We start from the raw sequence: 17,068 nt of genomic DNA on the forward strand, positions 1-17,068 counted from the left end.
AACTCTTCCTTGGTGCTTGCTAGAGTCCAGCTGCTTGGGAAGTAGGGTCAGGTTAGCCCTGCCCTTGCCCTCAGGGAGACAGCAAGTTAAAAAGAGAGGCTGCAGTCAACTGGAGCGGAAGCCTAGCTAGAAAGGATTGGAGCTGGCCTTTAACTATTGGGAATGATGGTGTAGGCCTTGCCCAATGTCCTATGTTTCCCGTTGCAGAAAAGCTGACTGAATATTTCTGTACTTGAAAAGCTTTGAAGTAAGAAGCTACACAGACAAGCCCCACCAGCTTCCTAGCTGTGAAATGTGCTTCAGGCTTTTGGGGTGGGGTTGAGGTGGGGAGAGGACAGAGGGACAGAGAAGCTTTTCTGAAGTCTCTTGTTCCTGTGGCAGAGTAGGTGAGAAGCATGTTCTCTTACGTCTGCCTGCTCCAACCCATCCTCCCCCAGCCCTTCATTGACTTGGAGTCACAGGCATGGTTGGCTTAAAAATGGCCTTAGAGGTGGCATTTTCTATAGCATGTGTTTATCAGCAGCAGCCCTCTGAACCAGCTGTGAACAGAATCTACCAGTTGGGTACAGCTTAGTGCAGAACACTTGCTAGGCATGTGGAAGAGCCTGGGTTCCATCTCTAGTGAGACACACACATACGCAAGCATGCGCACTCTGATATCTCCCTCCTGTGCTCCATTCTACCCCTCAGTGAGGCTTTCTGTGCCTTCTAATGTGAAAGCTAAAGTTATGTTTTAAGTTTAAATTACGGTGCTTAAGAGATCTATAAAACAATCAGGAGATTTTGAAAACATAATTTTTTGGTACCCCAGCAGCTGATGATTGCTGTTCCCAGTGCCTGAGGGGGATAAAAATCTATAAAACAAAATGTCTCTAACCTGAGCACTACTTGTCCAAGGACAGATAATTTTCTGGAATGCTGGGGGCTGTTGTTCATATAAGATAACAAGCCATGTGTTTTCACTTTCTGTAAACAAGTTTGGTTGCCCCAACTGCACAGGATGAGCTTGATCACATGTAGACAGCAAGTATGTCAGGATGCATGCTCGACCCCATTGGATAAAGGTTGGGATGGAGAGGGAGGTTAGAAAGGTCTGAGAGACTGTGTTCTTCGATAGTGTCAATGGCCTGATGGCACCTGAGCCTCATCACTGAGAAACATGCTGAGGACACTGCTTCAGGTGAAAGCCTGTGGCAGTGTCTGGGTACTTTGTCCTCTGGGGGCAGAAAGCCTGTGCCAGAGCCTGAAGGGGCTAGGACCTGTAGTTCAAGTGAACACTTATTTCTTGCTCTGAAAGTTGCTACTCAAAACCTTGAGGACTAGATAAAGTGTAGTCATGTTGTGTCTGCAGTTTGTCACACAATGCTAAAGCACAAATTGACCTTTGTCTTCCCGTTAGTCCTGCCCTTGGGTCCTTCAGTCTCCAAATACTGAAACTACAAATAGGAAAGAGAGAATTACATAAAGATCTTGGCTTCTAGTGAGGTGGCCACCTTGTCATTTGCCAAACTGCATGGTGGCAGAGAACCTGAGAGAATGCCAGCACTGTACTACTGGAGCCTGTGTCCTGATAAGGCAGATACTGGGGAAGCATCCTGTCAGGTGACCAAGATCTCCCAGAACTAGTCCCAGCTCTCCCTAAGGAGGATTCTCCTCTAGCTCAAGCTGCAGCAGGAGCCCTACTATATCATGCTCATATTAGTTCCTGACAGCCTCCATAGCCATCTCCTCTATTCTCTGAAGTAGGAAAATAAAGTTGCTTAGTAACTGTGAGAACTTAATTAAATTTAGTCTGACAGTTATTGACTGACTGCCTTCCCTGTACAGCAGGAAGAGACCTGTGTGTACCTTTAAAGATGCCTGACCTGGTTGGGGAGACAAGAGAAGTTATCTAGGCATGTTCCTAGAAGATGCTAGAACATGTGACAGCTATAATTTATCCATCTCCATGTTCTCATATACACTGTTCCTTTAAAATGATTTTTTTCTCCCTCCTCACTTTTCCCTGCTCTGTCCTCCCTCCTCCCTGTGTTTGTCCCTCTGTTGGCATCAGACACTTATTCAGGGGAGATTACTGTTGTGAACATATGCTTTGTTTCAGCAGTCTGGCCTAGGCTGCCCTAGACAGGAGCTGGCGGGTGGGTTAAGGTATATTAACCAAGACTTCTTGTCTACAAATTAAAGCCAACTCTGCTTGCCTAGGCAAAGAGGAGGTTTGTCTTGACAAAGCAGGACCTCCCAGAAGCCCTAGCCACCTGTCCAGGGTATGACTGGACCTAGGAAATGACAGAAGGGGTCAGGAAGCCTTTGTGTCTTCTCTCTGCACACCACTTAGCATAGCAACTGTTCGTTTCTAGAACACAAGCTATCTCTGGTCCTGAGCCACCATCAGGCTTAGATTTTCAGAGGAGCAATTGTCTTACAAGAAAAGGATCCAGTTCTCTGTTATGTCCAGGGTTGAGCTCTTGGTAGGAGGAGAGTCCCACCTTGGGACATGTCCCAGGTCCCTAGGGCAGACACAGTTCCTGAGTATGTCTAAATATGAGGAGGAGTCCCAAGGAGTGAGGAGTGTGTACATCAAGAGACCAGCATGGAGCAAGGAGACACTGAGAAGAGTCTTTTGTTTCTCCAAGAAAACAGAGGCAGGAAGTGGCACAGGGACAAGCAGCATGCTCTCCCCAGCTCTTCCCAGGGCTGTGAGTGTGGTTTTAAGATTCCTTAAGTTTATTTTTATTATTTCTTGTTATAGGACTAGGCATGGAATCTGGGGCTGATGCATGCTAGGCAAATGCTGTACCATTAGCCTGCAGGCTCCCAAGTTTGCTCCTTAAACTGAAGGCCTAGAATTGCAAGACTGAGCTGGACTTTGAGTAGGGGACAGACTTCATGATGCTGGAAGAATAGGCAAGCTAAGGCTGTGAGGCTGCGTGGATCTCCAGCTGGGTCTCGCCAACAGCCTCCGCAGGTACCTTCAGATGCAGAAGAAAGGACTGGCAGAAATAGGCTGTCCTGGTGCCATGGTGATGTAAAATTCCTGAGTATGTATCAAGGAGAGAGAGCCAGGCTGACAGTGTTGTTTGTAGAGTGTGAGATACATTGGACACAATTAAGGAAGCTTATGGGAAAATGGCCTTTTAACTTCTAGTGCTCTGGTGGTTAGAGATAGAATTTCTATAGCTGCCTCTGGATTGGCTGGAGCTTATGGCTGTAGGCCTTTAAATGCTGTGATGGTAATATCTCTAAAAAGTAGCATCTCTTCCTTTGGGTGCATATTGTAATAAAGGGGTGGCACTGGGAACCCTATTTCTGAAGAGCCTGTTGAATATTTTCTGGATTTGATTCCTCTATAAAAAAAGAACAGGATTGATTTTTTTCTTTTTCTTTCTTTCTTTCTTTCTTTCTTTCTTTCTTTCTTTCTTTCTTTCTTTCTTTCTTTCTTTCTTTCTTTCTTTCTTCTTCTTCTTCTTCTTCTTCTTCTTCTTCTTCTTCTTCTTCTTCTTCTTCTCTCTCTCTCTCTCTCTCTCTCTCTCTCTCTCTCTCTCTCTCTCTCTCTCTCTCTTTGGTAATTGTTAACAGGTTTGTACATCACCAGAAATGCTGATTTGCTCACAGTTTTCCTGCTCCTTTTTTGTCCTCTCATCATTCAAAAAAGTATGCTTTTGGAACTGAACTTTCAATTTCATTTCTGTGTTTGGGCAGATGTATGTTGAAACTGTCAGCTATACAGTGTAACAGAAAAACACCAGGTTGATACAGGACTCCCTGGAAGTGGGGTGAGCCCCAGCCACTGACTGTGGGTGGTCTTGTTCCCAGGGGACTCGAGCCCCTGGGCTGAAATCATGTCACCTGTCAGTGACAGGACCAGGCCAGACGAGTTTTAGCACTGACTGATCTACTGAGAAAAACTGGAATAGCCTTGGCTTCTCAGTGTGCATCAGTTTCTCTTTTTCTTTCTGTTCAATTTGCCTATGGCCCCTGCCTCCAGGGGATGTCAGGCATCCACTTTGGAGGCATTCAGGTAAGTCTTCCATCTTCACTTCCTTCAACAGCTCTGGCAATTGATGTCCTTGAGATGGGGCAAATGCCTGCATCATAGTGTATGTAAGGGACTTTTGTTTCTCTGCCACTTTTCTAAGGAAATACATGCTGAATTAAGTTTTATATGTGAGTTTGTTCACATTCAGTGGCATCATTGAAATCCAGGGCTTCAGCAGCTGTGCCTCAGCACTGATTGCAGGAGAGGAACAGAATCAGATTTGCCAGTGTGCCATGTGTGGGTATGTCTGGCAGCACCGGCCTCAGGGGGTGGAAGGACCACTTGTACTTCCTGACAGGCCTTCCTCTCTCCTCCCAGGCATGGGCAGATGCCTTTAGGAGCAGTCCTGACCTCACAGGTGTTGTACACATATATGAAGAACTGAAGAGGAAGGGGATTGAGTTCCCCATGGCAGATTTGGACGCTCTGTCTCCTATCCACACACCCCAGCGGGTAAGCTTCCAGCTAGTGTTTTCTAGAAAGACTGCCTGTAGAACAGCCGATTGAGCATTGTACCAGCCTTTGCTGATGCCTTTGCATTATTCAGCTTGTCATGTGTTCTTAAAGCTCCAGGGCATTTCTTTTTAATAACAAGGGGGATGCAGAGGGAGACAGCTGGGTGACTGGTGATTAAGTGGCAGCAGTGTCTCTCCCTGTTTCACACTGACAGTGGAGGAATATGGTTGAAGGTTTAGTTCAGCAGTTTTCATGGAAATGACTGCTTTGGCTGAGCCTTCCTGTGAGAGTCATTCGCACCTGCATTACAGAAGACTGTAGACAATGTGAGAGAATCTGTCCTTATTTCCTGTGGTACTTACCAAGGGGTAAGTACCAGAGGCAAGGAACAGCTCTTAGGATGCAGTATAGTGTATTTATCAAGTGGATAATTTCTTTATGGTGCTGGAGATAGAACCCAGGGCCTTGTGCATGCTAAGAACACATTCTATTACTAAGCTACATTCTAGCCCAGTCAGTGAATCTAAAATGTATTTTGAGTATGGGCATTCAGCATCCGTCCAGGCATTCTTGAATTCTATCAGCTTTGGGACTTGGAACCCAGAAAAGGCCTGTTTTAAAGCATCCTGAAGAACCTCTTTCAGTGCTGACAGTGACCAGAGTGGCTCTGTGTTTCAGAATTAAATGGATGTTGGTAATGCCAATCATGGTTCCTCTGGGTAGTTAGTTTTTGTACTAGTAATGAAGCAGCTCCCAGTCCAGGGTGCGGAGCCAGCATAGCCCAGTCTGAAGAGGCACCAGGGATGGCTCGCATGGCCTTACTGGTCTCATATGGGGACCTCAAGGATGGCAGTATGCCTTACACATTTGTGTGAACATGTGTACTAATACTGCTGAATATATCTGAGATACCTAAGTAGGCAGAGGCCATAAAGAATCACATTTTCCAAAGCATTATTCTTGTTATGATCCTCTAAACCAGTTACCTATGTTTTGTTGTATAAATATAACCCGTTCTATTCTTTTATAATGACACAGAAGGAACAATGTTATTGTTCTAATAATTACAACAAACAATCAGTAAATTGCATGATTGCTATTTATATTAGTCTTCTTGTGAAGGCCATATGTAGTCTGGGGTTCATGATTAGTAAATGTCTTTTGGGTTGCATTGCTTGCCTGCAGCACATTGTTTGGAAGGGAGGGAAAAGAGGAGGGAAGGGGGGAAGAAAGAAAGAGACAGTGGTGGCTCTGCTGCTCTCATGAAGAGACTCACCAGGGCTCTGTGGAGTCTAACTGAAAGCACCACCCATGTTAGGGGGAGTGCCATGCCAAGTCACTTAGGCACCCAAATGAATCAACAAATATTGTCCTTGTCATGCCAGAGTGTCCCAGAAATGGATCCAGCTGCCACCATTCCCAGGTCCCAGTCACAGCCCAGGACAACCGCTGACACCTATTCCTCACCGCCTCCGGCTTCCTACTCTACTCTACAGGCTCCGGCTCTGAGTGTGACGGGCCCCATCACAGCCAATTCAGAACAGGTATTCATGTGCTTCTAGTCCTAAGCAAACCAGCTAACTGTCCTCGGGTGCTGTTCTAGGGGACAGAAGTCTCCCTGGGCTTCCAGGGATTATGCTGGGTATAGGGACACAAAGATGGAAAGGCAACAGATTGGAGATCATTTCAGTAGTATGTGGTCTTGCTATATTAGGAAGCAGAGCTGAAGATTCTGTAAGCCAGGGCTGAGCAGGGCTTAGAAGACTTCTGGGAGCTATGACACTGTGGGCTCTGGAGTGGGCCTGGGGTTTTGTCAGCTGAGGTCTATGCAGGCAGTCTCATGAACATACACAGCACAGAATAGTAGCTTACCAGGGAGCACGCAGTGGTTCATCTGCAGAGTGGGTTAGCATATAGACTAAGTGGGAAGATAAGTGACAGAAAGCAAGGTCCAAAGCAAAGGAGCATAGCTGAGCTGTGAGTAGGCACTTCCCTGGGGAGAACATGGACCTCATGAGCCGCGCCAGCCATCACAGTTCATAGTTGATCATTGAGGTACCCTGGAGGCAACAGCTAGAGCGAGGAGGCCTTCCAGAAACCTCTTCTCCTCTGTCTGAGGGTTACTTCTTAATAAGTTACTGATAATTCTACTCAATTATATTTTTAGAGAATTTATGGAGACTATTTTTAGTTGAATCTATAGAATTTCTGTTAGTTGGGAGTTTAGAATGGGTGAGACTTGGGAAAGTTTCCTGGGTGTTTTCAGTTCCTATTGTTTCTGTGCCATTGCTATGGAACCTTGTTAAAACAGGTCAAGGCAGTTGTTCGTACAGCAGTGCCGTTGTGCTAGAGCTCTGTCCTTCTGCCAGAGCTAAGGGAGAGCATGTAGGGAAAGCAGGATGTGAGCAAGGAGGCCTGGCCTGGGTGTGAGCTGTGTTCTCCTGCTCCGGAAGCTTCAGTGGAATAGCTAACCAGTCTGAGCAGGTAGCCAGGCCCTGACCCTGGTCCACAGAAGGAAGATGTTCTCATGCCTCTACCACATACAGTTGCTTGGTCTAATCCCACTGCCAAGATGTGGTGTTGATGCTCTTGGTCAGGCCTGGGTCACTGACGCTGCCTCCTCTTCACCCTAGAGCCAGAGCCTTTGTAAAGGGGAGCTGTGGGCAGGAGGTCTCGGTTCTGGGCGCTGCTTTGTCTGAGAGGAAGCAGAAAGTGCTGGAAGCTGGAGGGCAGTGGAGCCCTTGCATTGGCTCACTGTAGTGTAGGGATGCTAAGGAAGGGCCCCTCAGCAGTGGGATACCCAAGAGGAAGCCCTGAGTATTAAGTGGGGACCCTGAGAACTGTGGCTCCCACACAGGCGGAAAATGGAGAGTGAAGCATGCTGGTCATTGGCTGGCCTGCGCTGCCTCAGAACCCATCAGGGGTAGAATTTTTTTTAAAGCTTTTATTTTTTTTTAAGACTTATTTATTTGTCTTATTTATATGAGTACACCGTAGCTGACCTCAGACACACCAGAAGAGGGCATCAGATTTCATTATGGATGGTTGTGAGCCACCATGTGGTTGCTGGGATTTGAACTCAGGACCTCTAGAAGAGCAGTCAGTGCTCTTAACCACTAGCCATCTCTCCAGCCAAAATCTTCTTAACCAAGACGTTAAGGAGGCTCTGGCACCACCCCTGAAATAAAGCAGAGGGTGACCTTTAGGAACCTAATCCATCGCCTAAGTGATTGTTGAGGTGGGTCTCTTTCCTGTCTCTTCCCTGAAGTTAAGACTTTGCTGAGAGACTCCTGTAGCACAGGAAAGGCTGAGGGAGACTGGTAGAAGATGTTTATACTCAGGCAAGTCAGGGAAAATGGAAAGGCCTTGCTAGGAGAGACAGGTATGGATCTGGAATATGTCTCTTACAGTCCATTCAGCTCTGGGTCACTATAGGAACAGGCATGCCTATGGTCGGCAGTATGCATTGTACCAGGTATACCAGGCACAAGACAGGCCCCACAGCAGCCTGTAAGGTGTGGGGTTATCATTCCCTCCCATAGGTGAGGAGATGAGTCTCACTGTGGACAAAGAAGGTCCCCGTGGTTTCCACAGGTATCTTGAAAGGATTAGAGACCTCAGGACTGGAAGACAAAGGGAGACAATGTACAGTATGTCAACTGCAGGCTCAGGGTTTCGGGGTGCTGATGGCTGGGCAGGGTCTGCTTCCACTCCTCACCTATTCTTTTCTTATCAGAACACTAGGAGGGGCTGGTGAGATGGCTCAGTGGTTAATAACACTTGACTGCTCTCCCGAAGGTCCTGAATTTAAATCCCAGAAACCACATGGTGGCTCACTACCTTCATAATGAGATCTGATGCCCTCTTCCGGTGTGTCTAAAGACAGCTACAATGTACTTACATGTAATAATAAATAAATCTTTAAAAAAAAGAAGATGATGAAGAATGCTAGGAGCACTGGCCAGCCTCCATTAGGGTGTGACGCTGGAAGGGACAGAGTCTGTGTGCACCTGCACTACCGTACACTGCTTTTAGAGAGAAGAAACAGAAGCCTAGTGAGGTTAAAGGACTCGTGGGAGGAGAGCTGGAGTGCTCAGCTCCCTCCTGCCCTATGTTACTCACCGCATGTTGCTCTTCACGTGCTGTTATGGACAGTGAGGGAAATCAACAGACTCAGCATCTAGGGCTCACTGCCTCCTCCATGTGGTTCTCACCAGACTCCAGCCCTTGGCAGGCAGAGCAGGTCGGGTAAGAGTCTACTCCTGTGGTTCAGACTGCTCTAGGTGATCTCACTGTGGACAGGATTGGCTGGCTGCTTCCGATCTGTAGCCCACTGACCTTCTTCCTACCTTCTCCTTGACCTACAGATTGCTAGGCTGCGCAGTGAACTGGACATTGTTCGAGGAAACACAAAAGTCATGTCTGAGATGTTAACAGAAATGGTCCCTGGGCAGGAGGACTCTTCTGATCTGGAACTACTACAGGTGAGGATAACCTTAGCTTATGAAGTAAGGGCTGAGTGCCTGGCTGGGCCCTTAAGGGTAGTGCCAGTGCTGCACACTGTGGTAGGACCCTCCTCAGGCACACAACCGTGTTAACAAGTCTGGTGGCACCATGGTGGAGGGGTCCAAGGCAATGTGGTTCACATCCAGCCTTATTTCTTGGAACCTTATTTTTCTAGTATCACTCTTTGTACTTAAAATTTTTTATTTAGTAGCTTTTTAAAAAGATTTCTTTATTTTATATATTTGAATGCTCTATCTGCATGTACTCCTGCATGCCAAAAGAGGACATCAGAATTCATTATAGATGGTTGTAAGCCATAATATAGTTGCTGGGAATTGAACTCAGGACCTTTAGAAGAGCAGCTGGTGCCAGGCAGTGGTGCGCACACCTGTAATCCCAGCACTCTGGGAGGCAGAGGCAGGCAGATTTCTGAGTTCAAGGCCATCCTGATCTACAGAGTGAGATCCAGGGCAGCCAGGACTACACAGAGAAACCCTGTCTCGAAAAAACCAAATCCAAAACAAAACAAAACAGAAGAGCAGCTGGTGCTCTTAACTGCTGAGTCATCTCTCTAGCCAGTTTTTAATAACTTTTTCCTTGACTCTAAAGTAACAGTTATAGAATGTGTGCCTATCAAAAAATTTAGTTTTTAGGCACCCACAATAAGTGGAGTTTATATTTTGATGTATTTTCAGTTAGACTCTTTGTCGTGTTCATACATTCGACATTGAGTTGAAATTATGTGTACAGTCTTGTGCATGACTTGGTTCCCTGGTTACAGTATCATAAACATCCTGGAATAAGAGTTTTTGGGTCTTGATGACATGAAGAAGCTGTGCTAGTCTCTCATCTTAAGGCAGGAGATTCTGAGGTAAGTTCAAAGCCCTGTTCTCTGCTTCACTGCTGGGACCATACGGGCTTGGGGTGAACATGTGGTTCCTGAGAAGCTGCTACCCCACCCCCAGCTTCTTTGCCTCTGAACACCTATAGATGGTGATGCTGGAGTTGGGACATAGGGCAAGTTACTCCACAAATGAACCATACCTGAGCCCACCCTACATATCTTGAACACGGCAGGAAATGGAGGCAGGAGGAAGCCAGGCTGCAATCTCACCCTCCAATTAGTTGAGAGACTCTGAGGCCCAGAGACAGAGCTCTGTCATATTAGCCTTCAGTGACTGCTGTACAGAAAGTGGCAGTGGCACTGTCCATCGGGATAGTGACCTTCTGGAAGGCAGAGAGAGAATGCTGTGAACCTCGAGTACCAGATCCTCCTCTAAGAGGCAGGGTATCTGAGCGCACAGATCAGGAACCACGCTGGCTTGGTGACCTATGACCTGAGTGCCTCACGACACCTCTGCTACTGCTGTTGCTGTTTCTGTCTGGCAGTCTTGTACACCCGAATACTATCTTCCATGTTGCTATATACTCACATTGATCACCTGGGAAACTTGGCTGATGGTCCTGCGCTTTGGTAATATACATGCCCAAAAGTTCTGCTGCTTGGAGTTCCCTCACCCCACTCTGAGCCCTTAGTTCCTATGGGGCAAGTCTTGGTAGGGCCTTCTCCTGGTCCAGCACTGAGTACAGTCTATGGGTCATAGATATGGCTCCTGCTCTAGGGAGCTCCTGGCTAAGTACAGGAGACAAGGAAACTACTGATCTGTAAGGGACCTGGACATCAGACTGCTCTTGAAACTGAGATGAGTACCCTTGGCCTATGTCAGTAAGAGCACCAAGCATCCCCTCTCTTGTTCCCAGACTTCATTCCTGACACCTGCAGCAAACTATGGTCCTGATTCCTCATATGGTGACAGTGTGTTATACTCTGCAGATCTACCTACCTCTAATTCAGTCATTGGCCCCAAACCTAGCCTGCAAGAGGGCTCGACTAGTTATCCCATAGTGCACAAGAATCTGAGGCCAGTCCAGTAATGGATGGTGATGCTATGTTGTATCAGTGTTGGAATTCCTTTTATGGGTTTGGGACTGTTGCTCTGGGCAGAACTGAGCTGGCAGTGGAAGGTGGGTTAAACAACAGCAAGATGGTTCTAGACAGGCAGATCAGACAGCAGAGATGGTCTGTGTGTGTGTGTACGTGTGTGTACACGTGTGCGCGTGCATGCGCATATGTGCATGTATGCACGTGTGCGTGCTCATGTACTCTGTGTGTGTGCATGTGCATACTTATGTGTGTGCTCGAGTGCATGTATGAATTTGCATGCATGTGGTTGTAGGGTATTTTGTTTGTTTGTTTAAACAAGCTCATCAGCCAAGAATAACAGAATCTAGTCTCCTGCCATCAGCTCAGTTTTCAAAAATAGGTTGCTTCCAATGACATTTTCCTTCACTCTGTTTTGTTCCAACTCAGAGCCTACTGGCCCCCACTGCTGTCATATAAATCAAACAGAAAAAGACCATGTCTGGGAGCCTGCAGGAGGCTGTCATTTCAGTGTAGAAGAGGCAGAAACGGGTAGCTGTGTGAACAGACTCACTTTTCCTGGCTGGAGGCCACTGCCGTATGTCGCCCTTCTTCTGCCCCAGCAGTCAGCAACCAGCAGGCAGTGGCTCTCACAGAACAGTGAGCCTTCCATATGGGAAAATGCCACTGTCGTCTTGGAACATGGTAGGGTCAAAATCTGCCCCTAACATTCCTCGGGCAATATGGAAGACAGCCAGACTACTCTGGGCAGAAGTAGTCAATTACTCAGAATGCTGGCCAGGGCCCTGGAAGTAAGCATATTTGTCACCAGCCCAAATGTCCCCACCAACAGAGACAAGCTGCTCTTGACACAAGTGTAAGTTGAGGACTAGAAGATGCAGGGAGTCAGAAGAGGTGATTGGAAGTACCAACTTCAGGATGTACCTGTGGCTAGTTGTACTCATGGGCAGTTTCCATCCCAGTTGCTTCCTGCTTACAGCAAAGGTCTTACAGGTGTGTCCTCCCACAGCCCATGAGAACAACAGGGAACTGCTTGTCTGGGGATTCCTGGAAAAGTGACTTGTCTTTGAGGAAAGGCCAAGACCAGGGACCCCTAGTGTTATCAGCTTTGCTGGAGGCCCAGGGAGATAAGATGTTGGGGGGTGGGGGAGACTCTCAGCGCTTCCCGGGGTGGCTGTCAGATCCTCTGCTTTCTGAGTTGAGCAATATCTTCCAGACAGCTATTCCAACTCAACACCTGTGCCCAGATTCCCTCTCCAGAGTCTTGGATGAGTTTTTCTTCACATCCCAGTGACAGGCTGTTCTGGCTGTCATAAAAGCACTATTTGTTTCCTGCAGGCATCTAGGTTAGCCTCTGAGCACAGCAGGGCAGACAACTTACAAATGGCCAGGTGCACATCTGGAAGACTCTGGGTAAGGCACAGCCCTTCCTGTGCCTGTATCTCCTTCCTTGGTGCCTGGAGTGATGGCTTTCCCTGTGAGTGTGGCCGTCACAGGGCATGTCCTCTGAATCATAGCTTCTTAGCCATTGTTGAAAAGCCCTTCTGCCCACAGAACTCAAGTCTGTTCTGTAGCTGTAATATAGTCTGTGTTAGACAAAAGCACAAAGAAAATCCCTCACCCATGTGGGTAGAGCCTTGGGTATCCAAGGACTGCTGTAAGGCCTACCTACTGGCCAGTATCCATGCTGGTGACATTCCTCTTGTACAGGAACCCACCAGAGGAGGCAGATATCGTCAAACTCACTCTGCCATCCTGCACCTTTTGTTTTGTGTTTTTTGTTTTAAGACTGTCTTACCACAACCATGGCTGCACTGGAACTCTCTATGTTGAGTAGGCTGGCCTCAAATTCAGAGACATGTCTGACTCTGGTTCCTGAGTCTTAGTGTTAAGGTGGGTGCCACCCCTGGCATGCTGTACCATCTGCATCCCACGTATACATACACATGGGTGAGCCCGGAGGTGCAAAGCTATTGTTTTTCTTCCTAAACTGACTATGTTTTACTGGGATCTAGTTGAGCCTTTGAAGCTGTCTTCAGTTACTAACCTATGCAGTGATGGATACTGTATAGGTCTCTATCGGATGAACAAAAGCCCTCTCTGTGCTGTGTTTTGAGTCATTTGTGGCCATCCCTGCTCGCTTTGTGCATCTCATTTCAACAGAGTGACCAAGATGTTCTTGTCAGGGAAAACTTAGCGTATCCCATACCTCATGCTCTCCCTTCTTTCTCGTCCCTCCTCCCTGTCCCCTTTGCTGCTGCATCAGGATGAGTCTTCAAGTCTGAATTCTTGTTCCTTTGCCTTGAAAAGGGTTTAGAGGATAAAAAGATTATTTTGTGAGGTGGGGATGGAACTGTCTCTTGAAGAGAAGATAACAGCATCAGGGTTAACGAGGCAGCAAAGAGGGTATTTGATCCAGTGTTCTGACTGACAGCAGGCATTTGCAGAAGTGACTGGCTGCTGAGAACCAGAGATAGGAGGATGCCAAAGCAGAGTCCTTGGCACTGAAGGAATTCCTGGCCCAGGGTCTGCATGGTGGAAAGGGAGACCTGTACAAGCTGCTGGCTTCTATCCCAGAAGAGAATAAGTCACTGCTCTTCATGGTTAGGAATAGAGGGGGACCAAGGTATCTCCAACAGCCTGCTGTGACAGCTACAGATGACACCAGGGAGGCCATGGGGATGGTCGGCTGGTACAGCGTGGCACAAATCCCAAGGTTCTGCTCCTTTTCTTTTCTTTTTAAACATGATTTTTTTAAACTTTTGTTTATGTGCCTGTGTGAGGGTATGTGCATGTGAGTTCAGGGACCCACAAAGACCAGGAGAGGACCCATATCTCCTGAGGTTGGGAGTTATGTGGTTGTGAGCCACCCTTTGTATGCTAAGAACTGAACTCGGGTCCCCTGCAATAGCAGTGCACATTTTAACCACTGAGCCATCTTTCTAGTCCTCCCATCTCTAAAAATGTATTACTTTATGCTATGCATATAAGTGTTTTGCCTGCATGTCTGTTTCTCATGTGTGCCTGGTACCAGCAGAGGTCAGGAGAGGGTGTCGTGTCCCTGGAACTGGAGTTCTAGGCCATTGGGAGCCATAAATAAATGCATGTTGTACTATAGAGTTAGGACGCTGCACCACTGAATCATGACACATGGATTTTAGATTGCTAATATATTCTTTGTAATGATTTAATTTTACTTATATGGGATTTTATCTCTTTTTTCACCCTTTTTTTTTTAAAGACAGTGGTTTGAAAGTTGAAGTCAGGAGATGTGCAGACACCTTGAGTCAGAAGGCTGGGGTGTGTGAGCCTGTCTCTGGGCAGAGTCCTTGTGACAGCCCTTGAGGCATCTTCCACAATGTGGCCTGTGAAACTCTGAAAAGAGAATGTTTTCCTATCACCCTGGCAGGAGGAGTGGAAAGAGATGTAGCAAATGCAAAGTCAAAGCAGGTGTTTCTTGTGTTAGTGTCAGAGCTAACTTGTCCCCGTCTTTTGGTCAGAAGGCTTCTAGCACTTTCATAATGGGCTTTGAAAGTAATGCAAGTCTTCTTCCAAATTGAATTCTGTAGAATCTGGCCATGTAGCAGGTCCTTAGATGTCACTGAGATGCCTCAGTGGAAATCTGCAGAGGTCTGGGACCAGAGCTATGAATATGAAGAATATATCTAGCCATACCTACTTGCTGCTGCTACTGCTGCTGCTGCTGCTGCTGCTGCTGCTGCTTTGTCCTCAGTGTCCATTCTGGGTGGGGCTCTGTAGTAACCTTGCTCTCTTCCTTTGTAGGTGGGACCCTGATGCTTTGAGAGCTGCAGCTTTGAGTTTTGGTTAGTTGCTTGGTTTTGATTTTGCTAAGAGGGCATTGCATTATGTTGTCTTGTATGGCCTCAGCTTCCTGAGATCATAGGCATATACCATCATGCCTAACTCTGCAGTGCCTAAGACACTCTGCAATGTGCTGCATGAATCTCCTGTGAATCTAGGATCTGAATCAAACATCTACTCTTTGGAGTGGAGCAAGCTTGTCGTTACTTGGAGGCTCTGCTGTAAATATAAATATAATACTGACAGTGTGGGGCAGCAGTTGCAGTCCAGGTCTGGGATGCTGTGTGAGTCCTGTTAAGGGAGGATCTGCCAGAATCTCTAGAGAACATTCTGAGTGGGCAGGGAAGTTAATATGTGGGAGCTACATAGCAAAACTGACACTATAAAAGTGGTTGTACTTTTGTTACATGTATCCACACACATATGTATATATGTATTTTTTAAATATATGTATTTTATTTTAGGCATATGAGTGTTTTGTCTGAGTGTATTTATGTATACCATATGAGTAACTAAGGATCTTGAGAACTAAACTTGGGTCCTCTACAAGAACAGCAAGTGTTCTTAACTGCTGATTCACATCTCCATTACCTGCGTGGTTTGTTCGTTTGTTTATTTGTTTTTGAGATAGTGTCTTTATATAGCTCTAGTTGTCATGGAACTTGCTATATAGAGCTTACTGGCTGGCTGGCCTCAAACTCAGATCTGTCTGCCTCTGCCTCCTGAGTGCTGTAAAGGTATGTGCCATGCTGGTACTTTGCTATATTCTTGAAAATTTATATGATAACATACTGGAGTGGGGACACATTCTGAGGTCTGGAAGGATAAGTCGGAGTTTAATGAAAGGAACAGACAATGTTGGTAGAGGGCCAGCCCCTCATCATCCCTGAGCAGTGTGGTGAGGCCACCTCTCATCCTTGAAAGTCTAAGACATGTTTGGAGATGACCAGTGGGCTCTAGGTAGTGATGCCCAGGGCTCCAGAGAACCTTTGAACTGTTTGCAACAGCATGCCCGGTGCCCTCTGACTCACAGGTCTTCCACCTTGCATTGGCCTGCAGTTGGAATGAGAATGACTGACTTTTTTCTTCTCCTTCCCCAACCAAGGCCCCAAGGGATGCTGCTTAGCCATAAACACTAGACAGGGTCCCGCTTTCCTGCCCTGGGCCTTTGTGGTAGTCTTTGTGGAAGGCTCTCCTCTTCCAGGGATCATACTTCCTTCTCCAAACCTAGGGTAGGAGTCTTTGGAGAGCCAAGAGGAGGGGTCTGGTCTGTTCAGAAAAACATCTGGAAGATCCAGACTCCCGCCTTCCTTGTATGGTGCTCAAGAAACTGATAGTGCTGCTCTGGCTGGACAGAGAGGATGACAGGCCCTGCAAGGTGGTCAGATCCAGGGTAGAGGGAGTCTCAAAGAATCTTTATGTTCAGGTAAACACCAGATTCTCAGCTACCTAAGTGCAGGTCTCTTCTGGCCTATGTTTGAGTGCTTCCAGGATGATCCAGTTGGGTCAGGCTTTGATCCCTAGTAGGCACTATGGAAGTCTGAGGCTGAGCGCTATGGGAAGAGAGAGCACAGTCAGGCCTAGGACTCACAAGTTTCATAGCATTGATTAATGAAGCACCAAGTGGGTAGAGGGCCACCTGCCTTGTCTATTCATTTTCTGGGGAGCATTGGAAAGTGCCACTATGTGTCATCCTTGGTGGTGGGGAAATGTAAAGAGAGGTCTCCTAGCCAGGACAGTAGGATGATGAGACAAAAAGAAGCAAGGATTGCCTGTGCTTGCTGTGACTACACCTGGTAGTCTGTAAGACCCATCTCCAGACTGAGGTGGTTCTGTGGTGGAGCTATGAGAAGGTTGGCCAACTTTAGTGTCTGTTCCCATATCTAACTGGATTATTAGCTCCCCCCAGTGTCCAGGAACATTATTTCACTTCTGCCTTGACCCTGATGGCAGGAAGGCTGAGGCCTGACCAGCCTGCCATGTTTCCTGTGTAGTAGCCTCAGTTTGACATACAACAAGGCAGGGCCCTAGCATGTGCTTAAGGCTATCTCAAACAAGAGCCTAGCTAGGAGCTTGCTCTGGGGCAAGAGGACTCCTATAAACAAGCCCATGAGGTGCAGGGTCTGTCTTAGGGGCTGCTGCGCTGAAGGGTTGAGAGTTCCTGTGGTGGCTGAGGGTTGCAGGTGTGGCCTTGGCCAGCAGAGAACTCTGAGAACTGTGATGCTCCTGAGATCCCAGCAACTTGACAGATGTGCCCCACTGTAAATTACATGATGCTGCCATAAGACACAGTTGTGCCATTGCTG

The 17,068-nt window shown here is 47.1% G+C and overlaps 1 protein-coding gene across 4 annotated transcripts in view; it reads left to right on the forward strand.

Annotated features, from left to right (window-relative positions):
* Tom1l2 (target of myb1 like 2 membrane trafficking protein) overlaps positions 1 to 17,068 on the forward strand; it is a 121,266-nt gene that overhangs the window by 80,241 nt on the left and 23,957 nt on the right. For all 4 annotated transcript variants that reach the window (XM_052194297.1, XM_052194298.1, XM_052194299.1 and 1 more), the window contains exons 5-7: positions 4,355 to 4,489; positions 5,878 to 6,036; positions 8,860 to 8,976. In XM_052194297.1, coding sequence (XP_052050257.1) covers positions 4,355 to 4,489; positions 5,878 to 6,036; positions 8,860 to 8,976 — 411 coding nt within the window. The remainder of the gene's footprint in view (positions 1 to 4,354; positions 4,490 to 5,877; positions 6,037 to 8,859; positions 8,977 to 17,068) is intronic.

This window comes from Apodemus sylvaticus, chromosome 10 (genome assembly GCF_947179515.1).
Source record: "Apodemus sylvaticus chromosome 10, mApoSyl1.1, whole genome shotgun sequence".
Lineage (NCBI taxonomy): Eukaryota > Metazoa > Chordata > Mammalia > Rodentia > Muridae > Apodemus > Apodemus sylvaticus.